This window comes from Mobula hypostoma, chromosome 24 (genome assembly GCF_963921235.1).
Source record: "Mobula hypostoma chromosome 24, sMobHyp1.1, whole genome shotgun sequence".
Taxonomy (NCBI): domain Eukaryota; kingdom Metazoa; phylum Chordata; class Chondrichthyes; order Myliobatiformes; family Myliobatidae; genus Mobula; species Mobula hypostoma.
The window spans coordinates 26,957,030-26,970,002 of record NC_086120.1 but is presented as its reverse complement, the minus strand read 5'-3'; the positions used below and the strand labels follow the sequence as shown (position 1 = coordinate 26,970,002).

The following is a 12,973-nucleotide window of genomic DNA, read 5'->3' as shown; positions in this document are numbered from 1 at the left end:
GCATGGGATCCAGGGAAGTTTGGCCAGGTGGATTCAGAATTGGCTTGCCTGCAGAAGGCAGAGGGTGGTGGTGGAGGGAGTACATTCAGATTGGAGGATTGTGACCAACGCACCACCACTACTTTATCATTTCCTGCCAGCCACCTTGGGTACGGACACTCCTGTGTCTAGCATCACTTTATGGACTTGCAGTCAATCTATGTGAAACCACCTTGGTTTCCTTGGCTGCGTAAATCTAGGGAAGACCATCTCTGGCCCTACCAAGCTTGTGAGGTTAAGGCTCGCTTGATCCCACCCCAAACCTCTGTTTGTATGGACTCTGTGTCATTTGCTACCCTGTTAAAAATTACACACCGCCTTCCGAACGTCGCTCGCAATCCACCTCGAACAAACAGGTGTCCCACCGGATCGTACGCTACGACCGGTTCTCCCCAGCGTCTTCTCTTTTCATCTCCTCTCGAATAAAAGCCCCAAGCCCAATCTTAGTGTCCCTCACCAAGAAAACCTCCTGCTAACTGGATGACGCACATTCCACATCATCCCTTATCTTCAACAATAACCCGAACGGGCTGACAGCAGAGGCAGAAATAAAATACTTACAGCATAACAGTAAAGATGTGAACCAGAGCATTACCTACATATACAAGCTACCTTATGTGTTTATATTTATTGTGTGCTTTTTTTATTGTTGTGCCCTCTTTCTTATTGTGTTTTTTTGTGCTGCAACAGATCTGGAATAACAATTATTCTGTTCTCCTTTACACTTTTGGGCCAGAAATCACATTAAACAATCTTGACAATCACACCATGTGAAAATAACTAAACAAAAGTCCTGGGAGATAAAGCAAGTGGATGGGCCTGTATTCTATCAGAACCAAAGGCTAGTTCATCACTGATAACAACAGTCAGCCAGTGTTGTTGAAATTATGCTGATTTGTAATTTGATCCTTGAATCAATAAGATTCCTCTACTCTGAAAATCAAATGTCATGGATTTATTAAAGAAACAGTACATGTAAAAATATTTAACTTACAATTAAGAGCTTACATCAAATGTTAGTTGCTTGATAACATAAAGTAGTTACAATTCTGAGCCAAGTAATAAATCTAAATATTCATTACAAAAAAGCACTTTGATGCATGCTACTCTATTTGAAATTAAACAAATTTTGCATTAAATAAATAAGTGAAAGGTGTGATACAGTTCCCAAGAAGGAATAATATTATTTATCCATATGGTTTTCAATCTCACTTAAAGGTTAAACTGATGAGACCTTTTCTAATCTCTGGGTTTCCATGAGGATGAAAACGTTCACTGACACTGAATATTGCAACGAAACCCGTGGTGACAATGTCTGACATGGTGAGGCAATAGGCCTTTAGTCCACCAAGTCTGTGCCAACCATCCAACACCCCATTCCTTTCTTTTCAAGTCTTTTTATTGTTATATTATACAGGAAAAATAACCTGAGTACATTGAAGTAACAACACTTACAATGTCTCAAAAAAGACATTATCTTAAAGATTGAAAAAAAAATTGTGATAACAAAAAAAACCTACTAAGCAGAAAAGTGAGAGAAAAAGAGAACCCATTAGGTGTACAACCCTGGAGTCATGCATCATACAAAAAGCTTCTAAAAATAAACATCAAACCGCCAACAAGAAAAGAAAATATACTAAAAAATTTACAATTAGATCGTGGAAAAATTATATCAATTAACTCAAATGATAATAACAAGCAAATGAGCCCCATCTTTTCTCAAAATCAAATAAAGGTTCAAAGGTTCGACTTCTAATTTTCTCCAAACTGAGACATAGCATCACTTGAGAGAACCATTGTGACAAAGTGGGAGCTGATGTATCCTTCCACATCAACAAAATGGCCCTCCTAGCTATCAATGTAACAAATGCAATAACATGTTGGTCAGACACAGAAATACCATGAATATTTTGAGGAATTATTCCAAAGCACACCGTTAATTTATTAGGTTGTAAATTAATTTTAAGTGCTTTAGAAATTGATGAAAAAACTGACTTCCAGAACTGTTCCAATATAGAACAAGACCAAAACATATGTGTCGGTGTAGCTATCTCAATTTTACATCTATCACAATGACTATCAACATTAGAAAAGATTTTAGAAAGTCTCTCCTTTGTCAAATGATAACATGTTGAATCAATGAATGGCTAGCACAAATTGAAGAGTTAACCAACTTCAAAATCCGCATCCAGTCCTCCATCATAAAAGTCAAATTAAGTTCCTTTTTATATTTTTGTATTTATTTCAGGATGTTACTGTTTTTTTGACTTGGAAGTTTTCTGATCGTATTCATTCTATTATTTTATCTTTTATTTGGAATAATAAAAGACCAAGAATTAGTAAATGTCACTTACAAAAATTGAGAAAGGATGGAGGTCTTTCTTTGCCTAATCCAAGAATGTATTATTGGGCTGTTAATGTGCGATATATGTCTTTTTGGTTATACTGGGTTGATAAGAGTGATCGGCCAATTTGGGTAGACCTGGAACTGAAAGTTGTAAAGCAGTTTTATTTAACCTCGTTATTGGGAGCTCCTTTACCTATGCAATTAGTTAAAGTTGTTAATTTAAACCTATATCCTGTGAATAAGTGTTCTTTACAAATTTGGCTCCAATTCCGCAATTTTCTTAATCTTAAAAAATTTAAACTTTGTAGTTTAGTTTACCGAAATTACTGTTTTAAGCCTTCTTTGAGTGGTCCAATTTTTTTACTTTGGAAAAATAAAGGTATTAATTCTTTTTTGGATTTATTTAAAGAAGATAGATTGACATCTTTTGAACAATTAATTGATAAATCTTCTCTTTCATACTCACACTTTCTGCAATACCTTCAAGTTAGACATTTTTTACAAAAATATTTAAGTAATTTTCCTTACATATTGGAGGCTGACCTGTTAGATACTATTATGAGTATGAATCCTTTGATTAAGGGTTCTAGTGGAAGAATTTATAATTTATTATTACAATGGTATAAGCATCCTTTATCTAAGTTTAAACAGGATTGGGAAAACCAACACCCCATTCCAATAATTCTATGCTAGTACTTTATTCTCTCCACAGCCAGGATCTCACTTGGACTGTACATACTGGCTGTGTGGTGAAAAAAGCACAGCAACGCTTCTTTCACCTCAGATGTCTGAAGAAGTTTGCCATGAGTCCCCCAGATCCTCAGGACTTTCTACAGAGACACCATCAAGAGCATCCTGACTGACTGTATCACCGCCTGGTACGGGAACTGTATTATCCTCAATTGCGGGGCACTGCAGAGAGTGGTGCCGACAGCCCAGCGCCTCACATAAACTTCCCACTATTCAGGACATTTACAGCAGCAGGTGTGTAAAACAGGGCCCGGATAATCATCAGGGACTCCTGCCACCTCAACCACAAACTGTTTCAGCTGCTACGGTCTGGCAAATGGTACCACCGCAGTGAGGCAGGACCGACAGGTTCCGGGGCAGTTTCTTTCACCAGGCTATCAGATTTATCAATGCACATTGATCTGACTGTGTATACAAAACAATTATGTATACAATCCCAGTGTTTGGGCAATATCCTACTTCTCCCTTCCTTATTGCTTGTCCAATTGCGACAGAGATGCAACATAAAGATGTTGTGAGATGGATGAAAGAAATAAAATAAATTCTAATTCATTACTCTCAACTCCCGCTAGATTTTGGCACTAGACTAGGCATAATTTACATTGGCAATTAACCTCCTACAAACCCACATGCCTTTCTGATGTGGGCGGAAACCCAGAGGGAGGCCTCCAAAGCTCGTTGAGGATATTGCCTGGACTTGAGGACATGAGTTATAGGGAAAGGTTAGGACTTCATTCACTGGAGACAAAGGAGAATGAGGGGAAATCTTATAGAGGCATACAAAATTATGAGGCTTGCAGGCTCCTCCCCCCCCCCCCCCAGTTTGGGTGAGACTAGAACGAGAGGCAATAGGTTTAGGGTGAAAGGAGAAATGGAATTTGAGGAACTGATTCTTTGTTGTAAGGCATCAAGATCTATGGCTCTTTCAGTGAGGTTTACGTCACCCTGTGCACATCATTAATGACCTGCACCAATCCTACACACTGGAAACTAATGATTTTCTCTACCACCTCACTTGCCCATGTCGAGTGGTTTAATGTCGAGGGCAGTTTACTATGTCCCATTTCACTCCCACCTGCAGGTCATCCATTGGCATCTGCCATTCATCAGCTCAACACTTAGATTGTCCTACCACGCCTTTAATGACATTTATAATCTGATTCTTCTAAATTCTCTCATGTTCACCGCAGTGAGACCAGAGAATTGTGCCCAACCACCAGATGACATTCTCAAACTTGAGCCGAGATCAGAAATGGTTAACTTTTCAGATTATTTTAAAAGAGGACACTGATTTATCTTATTTCTGGTAATTGCTGGCACCATAACCCTACAGAGGTTCCTGCCCCTGATATGCAAGCCATTAGGAGCTTTGCTTCAATAATTACTTTCATTAAGTGATTAGCATTGTGCTTAAATACTGGAGTCAGATGTTATTTTGCTCTCAGGTGCTGAGGAGGAACTGGACTCGATCAGTGGCTGAGCTATTTTTATTGACCTCTTGCCTTTCACTGTCGTAGAGAGGATCACGCTTCTCACTTTATTCCGAAACTCATCAGAAACATAGTAGTAGATGAATGGGTCAATGCAGTTATTGAGCGTACTCAACATGAGGGAGATCGTGTAATTCAGATAGAGGTAGTTGACATCCATGGAGTGAAGGCCAGAATGGTGAATGAGTAGGATGATATTACTGGGGGCAAAGCACACCACGTATGTAATCAGCACTAACACCATGTTTCGTATAGCCTGGCCAAATAGATCACTGCTTTTGAGCAATGCCCTGACTATAGACACATAACAAAATACAGTAACCACACAAGGAATGAGAAACCCAACAGCAACCAAACACACAAAGCAATAGAAGAAGTAACCAGAATCCACTTTGTCAGGCAAGACATCATGGCAGGTTGTGATGTTTGGATCCTGGAATGAGTACACCTGCTCCTTGAGAAGAAGTGGAATCATGAAAGTTCCAACAAGAGCCCAAATCACGAAGCAGACAGCCACAGCGAACCTCTTGTCTCTGAAACCTTTGGAGTAAAGTGGATGGACCAGAGCAAAGTATCTGTCGATGCTGATGACGGTGAGGAGCAGGATGGAGCAGTACATGTTCCCGTAGAAGAAAGCCATCATCGTCCGACACAGGGCTTCGCCAAACAGCCAGTTGTTTCCCTGGAAGTGATATTGGATCTTGAACGGGAGCACCAGCATCAGGAGAAGATCAGCTGTCGCCAAGTTCATCAGGAAGATGGTGGAAGGTAGTCGTTGGACCTTGGTGACCAGAATCAAAAGGGCCAGCCCATTGGCCGGGAGTCCAATAATCAGGATGATGCTTAAAATTACTGGAATCATCCTTGTGGTAATGGAACTGGTCAGATAATACATTACTATGCTATCCAATGTCTGGTTATTTTCAGTAGGATCGAACCGAAAGCTCCGCGGGCCTGGAACGACTGCTAAAATAGAAAAGATTGTTTTTTTAACATCAGCATTTGAGTCCTTCAGTTGTTAAAATATGAATCTCTGGCCCCAAAGTCCGTGGAGGTTGGGATAGCTTTCAAGAGGAAAGGGTTTGTTTTGTCAAATACAGGAATAGAAGCATATAAAGGTAAAGAGTAGGAAGAGGAGATACAATTCAGTTTGAATTTCATTGGCCCGTGGAATAGGACCAAAGGGCCATAGGATATAGTAGCAGAAGTAGGCCATTCAGCCCATCGAGTCTGCTCCATCATTCAATCATGGGCTGATCCAATTCTGCCAGTCATCCCCACTCCCCTGCTTTCACCCCATACCCTTTGATGCCCTGGCTAATCAAGAACCTATCTATCACTACCTTAAATGCACCCAATGACTTGGCCTCCACAGCCACCTGTGGCAACAAATTCCACAGATTTACCACCCTCTGACTAAAGTAATTTCTCCACATGTCAGTTCTAAAAGGACATCCTTCAATCCTGAAGTCATGCCCAAAACATAGAAACATAGAAAATAGGTGCAGGAGTAGGCCATTCGGCCTTTCGAGCCTGCACCGCCATTTATTATGATCATGGCTGATCATCCAACTCAGAACCCCACCCCAGCCTTCCCTCCATACCCCCTGACCCCCGTAGCCACAAGGGCCATATCTAACTCCCTCTTAAATATAGCCAATGAACTGGCCTCAACAGTTTCCTGTGGCAGAGAATTCCACAGATTCACCACTCTCTGTGTGAAGAAGTTTTTCCTAATCTCGGTCCTAAAAGGCTTCCCCTCTATCCTCAAACTGTGACCCCTCGTTCTGGACTTCCCCAACATCGGGAACAATCTTCCTGCATCTAGCCTGTCCAATCCCTTTAGGATCTTATACGTTTCAATCAGATCCCCCCTCAATCTTCTAAATTCCAACGAGTACAAGCCCAATTCATCCAGTCTTTCTTCATATGAAAGTCCTGCCATCCCAGGAATCAATCTGGTGAACCTTCTTTGTACTCCCTCTATGGCAAAGATGTCTTTCCTCAGATTAGGGGACCAAAACTGCACACAATACTCCAGGTGTGGTCTCACCAAGGCCTTGTACAACTGCAGTAGTACATCCCTGCTCCTGTACTCGAATCCTCTCGCTATAAATGCCAGCATACCATTCGCCTTTTTCACCGCCTGCTGTACCTGCATGCCCACTTTCAATGACTGGTGTATAATGACACCCAGGTCTCATTGCACCTCCCCTTTTCCTAATCGGCCACCATTCAGATAATAATCTGTTTTCCTATTTTTGCCACCAAAGTGAATAACTTCACATTTATCCACATTAAATTGCATCTGCCATGAATTTGCCCACTCACCCAACCTATCCAAGTCACCCTGCATCCTCTTAGCATCCTCCTCACTGCTAACACTGCCACCCAGCTTCGTGTCATCCGCAAACTTGGAGATGCTGCATTTAGTTCCCTCATCCAAGTCATTAATATATATTGTAAACAACTGGGGTCCCAGCACTGAGCCTTGCGGTACCCCACTAGTCACTGCCTGCCATTCTGAAAAGGTCCCGTTTATTCCCACTCTTTGCTTCCTGTCTGCTAACCAATTCTCCACCCACACCAATACCTTACCCCCAATACCGTGTGCTTTAAGTTTGCACACTAATCTCCTGTGTGGGACCTTGTCAAAAGCCTTTTGAAAATCCAAATATACCACATCCACTGGTTCTCCCCTATCCACTCTACTAGTTACATCCTCAAAAAATTCTATGAGATTCGTCAGACATGATTTTCCTTTCACAAATCCATGCTGAATGCTGAATGATCTAAAACAAAAATCGCATTCTATGTTGCAAGTGGAAAACAACCTGGTAATTTTAAATATGGAAGAACAGAAAAACATAGTGAAAGAAAACTCTGTCCTGTGAGTTGGTTTTATCGGAAGTAGAAAGCTTTTTTAACCATTTCAACCTATTTAGGCATTCAGTTTGATTACAGTTGATTTGGGCCAGGAATGCATTTACCTTTGCTTGATCTTCACTGTCCAATATTGAAAGATGGTCTACTTATGTGGATCTCAGGAATGCCACCTAATCTCAAATAAACTTAGGAAAGGAGATTTCCAGATTTCACAAACACTTGTGAAAAGCTATGTCCTAACGTTAGCTCTAATTGGTACAGGTCTAATTTCAATTTAAAATTACTCCCCTTTGCTCTTGATTCCTGATTGGTGGAGGTAATCTCTCCAAATGAATGCACTTTCCAGGCTGAGGACTTCAACTGGATCATTCCCTTCCTACCTCCCTCTCCCCTCCAATCCTGTTAGCCAGAGAAACACCATTGTTAGGCAGAGTGAAATGGTATACATAAAATTAATTATTAATAGGAAATACACGTAATTCTGCAGATACTGGAAATCAAGCACAACACACTCACACACAATGCTGGAGGAATCAGCAAACCAAGCAGCATCTTTGAAGAGGAATTAAACAGTCAACACTTTGGGCTGAGACCCTTCAACAGGACTGTAAAGGAAAGGAAGAATGGACAGAGTGGGGAAGGAGTACCAATTAGCAGGTGATAGATAACAACCTACCTGAGGGAAACAACAGCGGCCCCGCCTCTGGCACTGAGTCTGGCCCTGTGGCTTAGAAAGGTAGGGAAATGAAGAGGATGGCAGCAGTTATAGGAGACTCTATAGTCAGGGGGACAGATAAATGATTCTGTGGATGTGAAAAGGAAACACGGATGGTAGTTTGCCTCCCTGGTTCCAGGATCCGTAATGTTTCTCAACCCATCCACAATGTCCTGAAAAGGAAGAGTGAGTAGCCAGAAGTCATGGTACATATTGGTACCAACGACATAGGTAGAAAAAGGGAGAAGGTCCTGAAAAAAGAATACAGGGAGTTAGGAAGGAAACTGAGAAGCAGGACCTAAAAGGTAGTAATCTAAGGATTGTTGCCTGTGCCACACAACAGTGAGGTTAGGAACAGAATGAGGTGGCAGATAAATATGTGATGGAAGAATTGGAGCAAGGGGGCAGGGATTCAGATTTCTGGATAATTGGAACCTCTTCTGGGATAGGTGTGACCTGTACAAAAGGGACAAGTTGCACTTGAATCTCAGGGGGACCAATATTCTTGCGGGCAGGTTTACTAGAGCTGTTGGAAATGGTTTAAATTAATATTGCAGGGGGATGGGAACCAGCATGATAGAGCTGAGGATGAGCCAGCAGGTTTACAAGTAGATGGTGGATGTAACATGAATGTAAGGAAGGACAAACCAATGATTATGTACAAACGCAAAGAGCTAAATCGTACCAATGAGGCAACATTCATAAGGGCGAAGAGTGCCAAACTATAGGTTCTTTACTTAAATGTTCGTAGCATTCAAAGTAAGGATGGAGGAACTTGTGGTGAAATTAGAGATTGGTCGGTATGACGTTGTGGGCGTCACTGAGTCGTGGCTGAAAGAAGGTCATAGTTCAGAGCTTAATATCAAAGGATGTACTGTACTTTGTATCGAAAGGACAGACAGGCAGGCACAGGCGGTGGTGTGGCTTTGTTGGTAAGGGATGGAATTACATCTTTAGAAAGAGGTGACATAGGCTCAGAGAATGTTGAATCATTGTGGGTGGAGTTAAGAAAGTGCAACGGTAAAAATACCATTATGGGAATCATATATAGGTCTACAAATGGTAGCCAGGAAGCGAGGTTGAGATTGAAAAGGGAGCTGGAAAAGGCATGTAACAAGGGTAATGTCACAATTGTAATGGGGGACTTCAATATGCAAGAGGATTAGGAAAATCAGGTTGGTGTCAGATTGCAAGAGAGGGAATTTGTTGAATGCCTACGTGATGGCTTTTTAGAGCAGCTTGCGCTTGAGCCGACTCAGGGAAAGGCTATCTTAGACTGGGCGTCGTGTAATAACCCAGATTTTATTAGGGAGCTTAATGTAAAGGAACCCTTAGGAGACAGTGATCATAATATGACTGAATTCATACATTGATACTGCATTTTGAGAGGGAGAAGCAGAACTCACATGTATCAGTATAAAGGGATGGGATGGGATATGTATGGGATAAAGGGAACTACAGAGGCATGAGAGAGGAGCTTGCCCAGGTTCATTGCAAGAGGATACTGGCAGGGATGACAGCAGAGCAGAGATGGCTGAAGTCTCTGGGAATAGTTTGCAAGGCTCAGGATAGATATGTCCCACAGAAGAAGTTGTTCTCAGATGGCAGGGGTAGGCAACCGTGGCTGACAAGGGAAGTTAAGGACTGCATAAAAGCCAAGGATAGGGCATATAAGGTAGCAAAAGTGAGTGGGAAATTGGATGATTGGGAAGCTTTTAAAATCCAACAAAAGGCAATTAAAAAAGCTATAAGAAGGAAAAAGATGAAATATGAGGGCCAACTAGCCAATAATATAAAACAGGATAGTAAAGGGTTTTTCAGTTATATAAAGAGTAAAAGGGTGAGAGTTGATATTGGACCAATAGGGGAGCAGTGAGAAAGGGCCTCACTGAAGTAGCACCAGCCTTCAACTGTGTCAAAGGTTCACTGTTACCTTTGAGCCTGAGATCTCTGACCTCTGTTTAGGAGGAAGTGCTGAGGGAGAGCATCACTACCAAAGAGTTGGAGTCATAGAGCTGCATAGCATGAAAACAGGCCATTCAGCCCAGCTTCTCCATGCTGAACGTACTTTCTCCCTGAGATAGTCCCATTTTCCTGTATTTGACCCATATCCCTCCGAACCTTTTCTATCCATTATCATTGTACCCACCTCTACCACATCCTCTGGAAGCACATTCCTCATACTCCCCACCCTCTGAATGGAAAACTAGCCTCACAGGTCCCCTTTAAATCTTTTCCTTCTCATCTTAAACCTCTGTCCTCTAGTTTTCAACTTCACTATCCTGAGAAAAAGGCCGTGTCTATTCACCTTTCTATCCGCCACATGACTTTATAAATCTCTATAATGTCATTCCTCAGCCTCTTATGTGCAAAGGACAACAGTCCCAGATTATCTAGTTTCTCCTTATACTTTAAGCCCCCAGTCTTGGCAACACCCTCATGAACCTTTGCTACATCGTTTCCAGCTTAATGACATCCTTCCTGTGGCTGGATGACCAGAACAGCGTACAATACTCCAAGTGTAGTCTTAGCAATGTCTGGTTCAGTGACAACTCTTGTACATAGTGCTCTGGACAACAAAGACAAGCACTCTCCACCAGTACTGAGGGAGCATTGCACTGTCAGGGAGTCAGTACTGAGGGAACTGACACTGTCAGACAGTCAGCACTGAAGGAACCCACACTGTCAGCGAGTCAGTACTGAGGGAACTGACACTGTCAGGGAGTCAGCACTGAGGGAGCTCTGCAATGTCAGAGTCAGCCCAGAGGGAGCACTGAAACTGTCAGAGATTCAGCACTGAGGGAGCTCTGCACTGTCAGCGAGTCAGCATTGAGGGAACTGACACTATCAAAGAGTCAGTACTGAGAGAGCACTGCACTGTCAGAGTCAGCACTGAGGGAGCACTGCACTGTCAGAGTCAGCACCGACGGAACCCACACTGTCAGCGAGTCAGTACTGAGGGAACCCACACTGTCAGGGAGTCAGTACTGAGGGAGCACTGCACTGTCAGGGAGTGAGTACTGAGGGAACTGGCACTGTCAGATAGTCAGCACTGAGGGATTTCTGCACTGTCAGGGAGTCAGTACTGAGGGAGCACTGCACTATCGAAGAGTCAGTACTGAGGGAACTGACACTGTCAGACAGTCAGTACTAAGGGAACTGACACTGTCATTACTCCCCAAACCTCTCACCAAGACTCTAGCACTATCCTCCCAATAGGGACATTTTATTCTGGTCAATAGGCTCACCAACCCACACGCCATTGGGACGTAAGAGGAAACCACAGCACCTGAAGGAAGTTCACAAGGGAAAACATATAAACATCACGTAGGCAGCATCCTCGGTTGAGAATGGAGCTGGATTGCAGGCAGATTTAATAGCTGTACCATTGTGTCACACTAAAACTGCCCGGGAATGAGCCATTCTGCAGATTAAGTACTTTGTTTTACAGGGTAACTTTACCAGAGCGATTGCAACTTACGCCTAAAATTAGAACAGGGTATGTAATGAGGAGGAATTCTACCTTACAAAGTAGATTGACTTTTCCCTGGATCTGATCTAGAGTCACAGTCCCCAGTTCTGGGCATTACATCAAGGAAAGATGTATTGAGCTTAAGAGGTAATTAAACAGAATAAGATTCAATTCACCTGAGTTCAGAAGATTAGGAGTGTTTTATTGAAATATTTTAAATGACAAACAAATGGCAGATAGAATAAATAGAAGAAATTTTATCTGGCGGAGCAAAGTCTTGAAATAAGTGATGTACTATTCAAAGGTTAAATCAGGAAGAACTCCTTCAAACAAAGAATAGTGTGATTCTAGGAAGCTCTTCCTTCTCAAACAGCTATGAACTTTGGAGCTCAGTGGGAAAGTTCAAAATCCAGACTGACAGCTTTTTTTGTCAGATGTTGGTATTATAATAAATGGAACTGAGATCTACATCTGTAAAGAGAGAGAACAAGGTTGAGTTCACTTGAGTTTGGAAGATTAACAAGATGTAAATTGATTTGATGGAAAAGAGAAATGTTATTTGTTCTACTGAGGGACAATACTAAATTCAAAACCCAGTCTGATGACTTAATGAACTTTCCTTCTCACTAAGAAAATAATTTTTTTTTCTCAATCTAGTCGTTATTCACAACTCCAGTGTCACGTGAAAGGTGCACGATATACTAAAGCATATATGAAATGGAAAGATGAAAAATAAATAGAAATATCCTACCTCTATCCATCTCTCCAATTACAGCAGGTGAGAGCAAAAGCCCAAAGAGAACAATTTTCTGGCAGTGTGCAGGCAGAGCCATGGTGATGGAAATGTCAATCTACGACCCTTGAGTATTGTCTGCCGGTCGTGAATTTTGTGGCTGCTATTTATAATCCACATAGAATCACACAGGAAATACACTCTTAGTTCTGCATAGTTGTGTTGAAAACTCGGCTAACTCACAGTCTGAAAACAGGGATGAGTTGCACAGGGTAAGAGATCTCAATGTCTGAGGCAAATTCAGAGGAAAATAACTCAGTAAATCTCTCCAGGTTTTTAAACTGATTTAACCTTGTCTCTTTGTAAACAATTCGTAAGATGGCCATTGGAACAAAACTCTAAATTGGTTAGTTGATGTAACATTTTTTAACAAGTCATTTCCTGTCACCTTCATGTCAATAATGAGATAAGTGTACTTTTTTTCCCTCAAAATTGAAGTAAACAACATTGCAAATGTTAATCCAGGAAGACACTCATGGTA

General features: G+C 41.7%; 1 protein-coding gene across 2 annotated transcripts; it reads right to left on the bottom strand.

Moving 5' to 3' along the window:
* Window positions 1-996: 996 nt before the first annotated feature.
* On the bottom strand, window positions 997-12,743 carry LOC134337601 (proteinase-activated receptor 4-like). 2 transcript variants are annotated; one of them, XM_063032757.1, is made up of 2 exons: window positions 12,451-12,743; window positions 997-5,592 (listed from the first exon to the last, which is right to left on the bottom strand). In XM_063032757.1, the coding sequence occupies exons 1-2, from the start codon at window positions 12,530-12,532 to the stop codon at window positions 4,547-4,549; spliced, it is 1,128 nt and encodes a 375-aa protein (XP_062888827.1). In that variant the 5' UTR covers window positions 12,533-12,743; the 3' UTR covers window positions 997-4,546. The 2 variants fall into 2 exon arrangements, with proteins under 2 accessions (XP_062888827.1, XP_062888828.1); XM_063032758.1 differs by having other exon boundaries at window positions 997-5,589.
* Between the last annotated feature and the right edge of the window lie 230 nt (window positions 12,744-12,973).

Coding starts and splice junctions, on each gene's coding strand:
- LOC134337601 (XM_063032757.1), bottom strand. CDS start 12,532: ATGGCTCTGCCTGCACACTGCCAGAAAATTGTTCTCTTTGGGCTTTTG. Junction 5,593..12,450: donor AATTGGAGAGATGGATAGAG/GTAGGATATTTC, acceptor TTTCTATTTTAG/CAGTCGTTCCAGGCCCGCGG.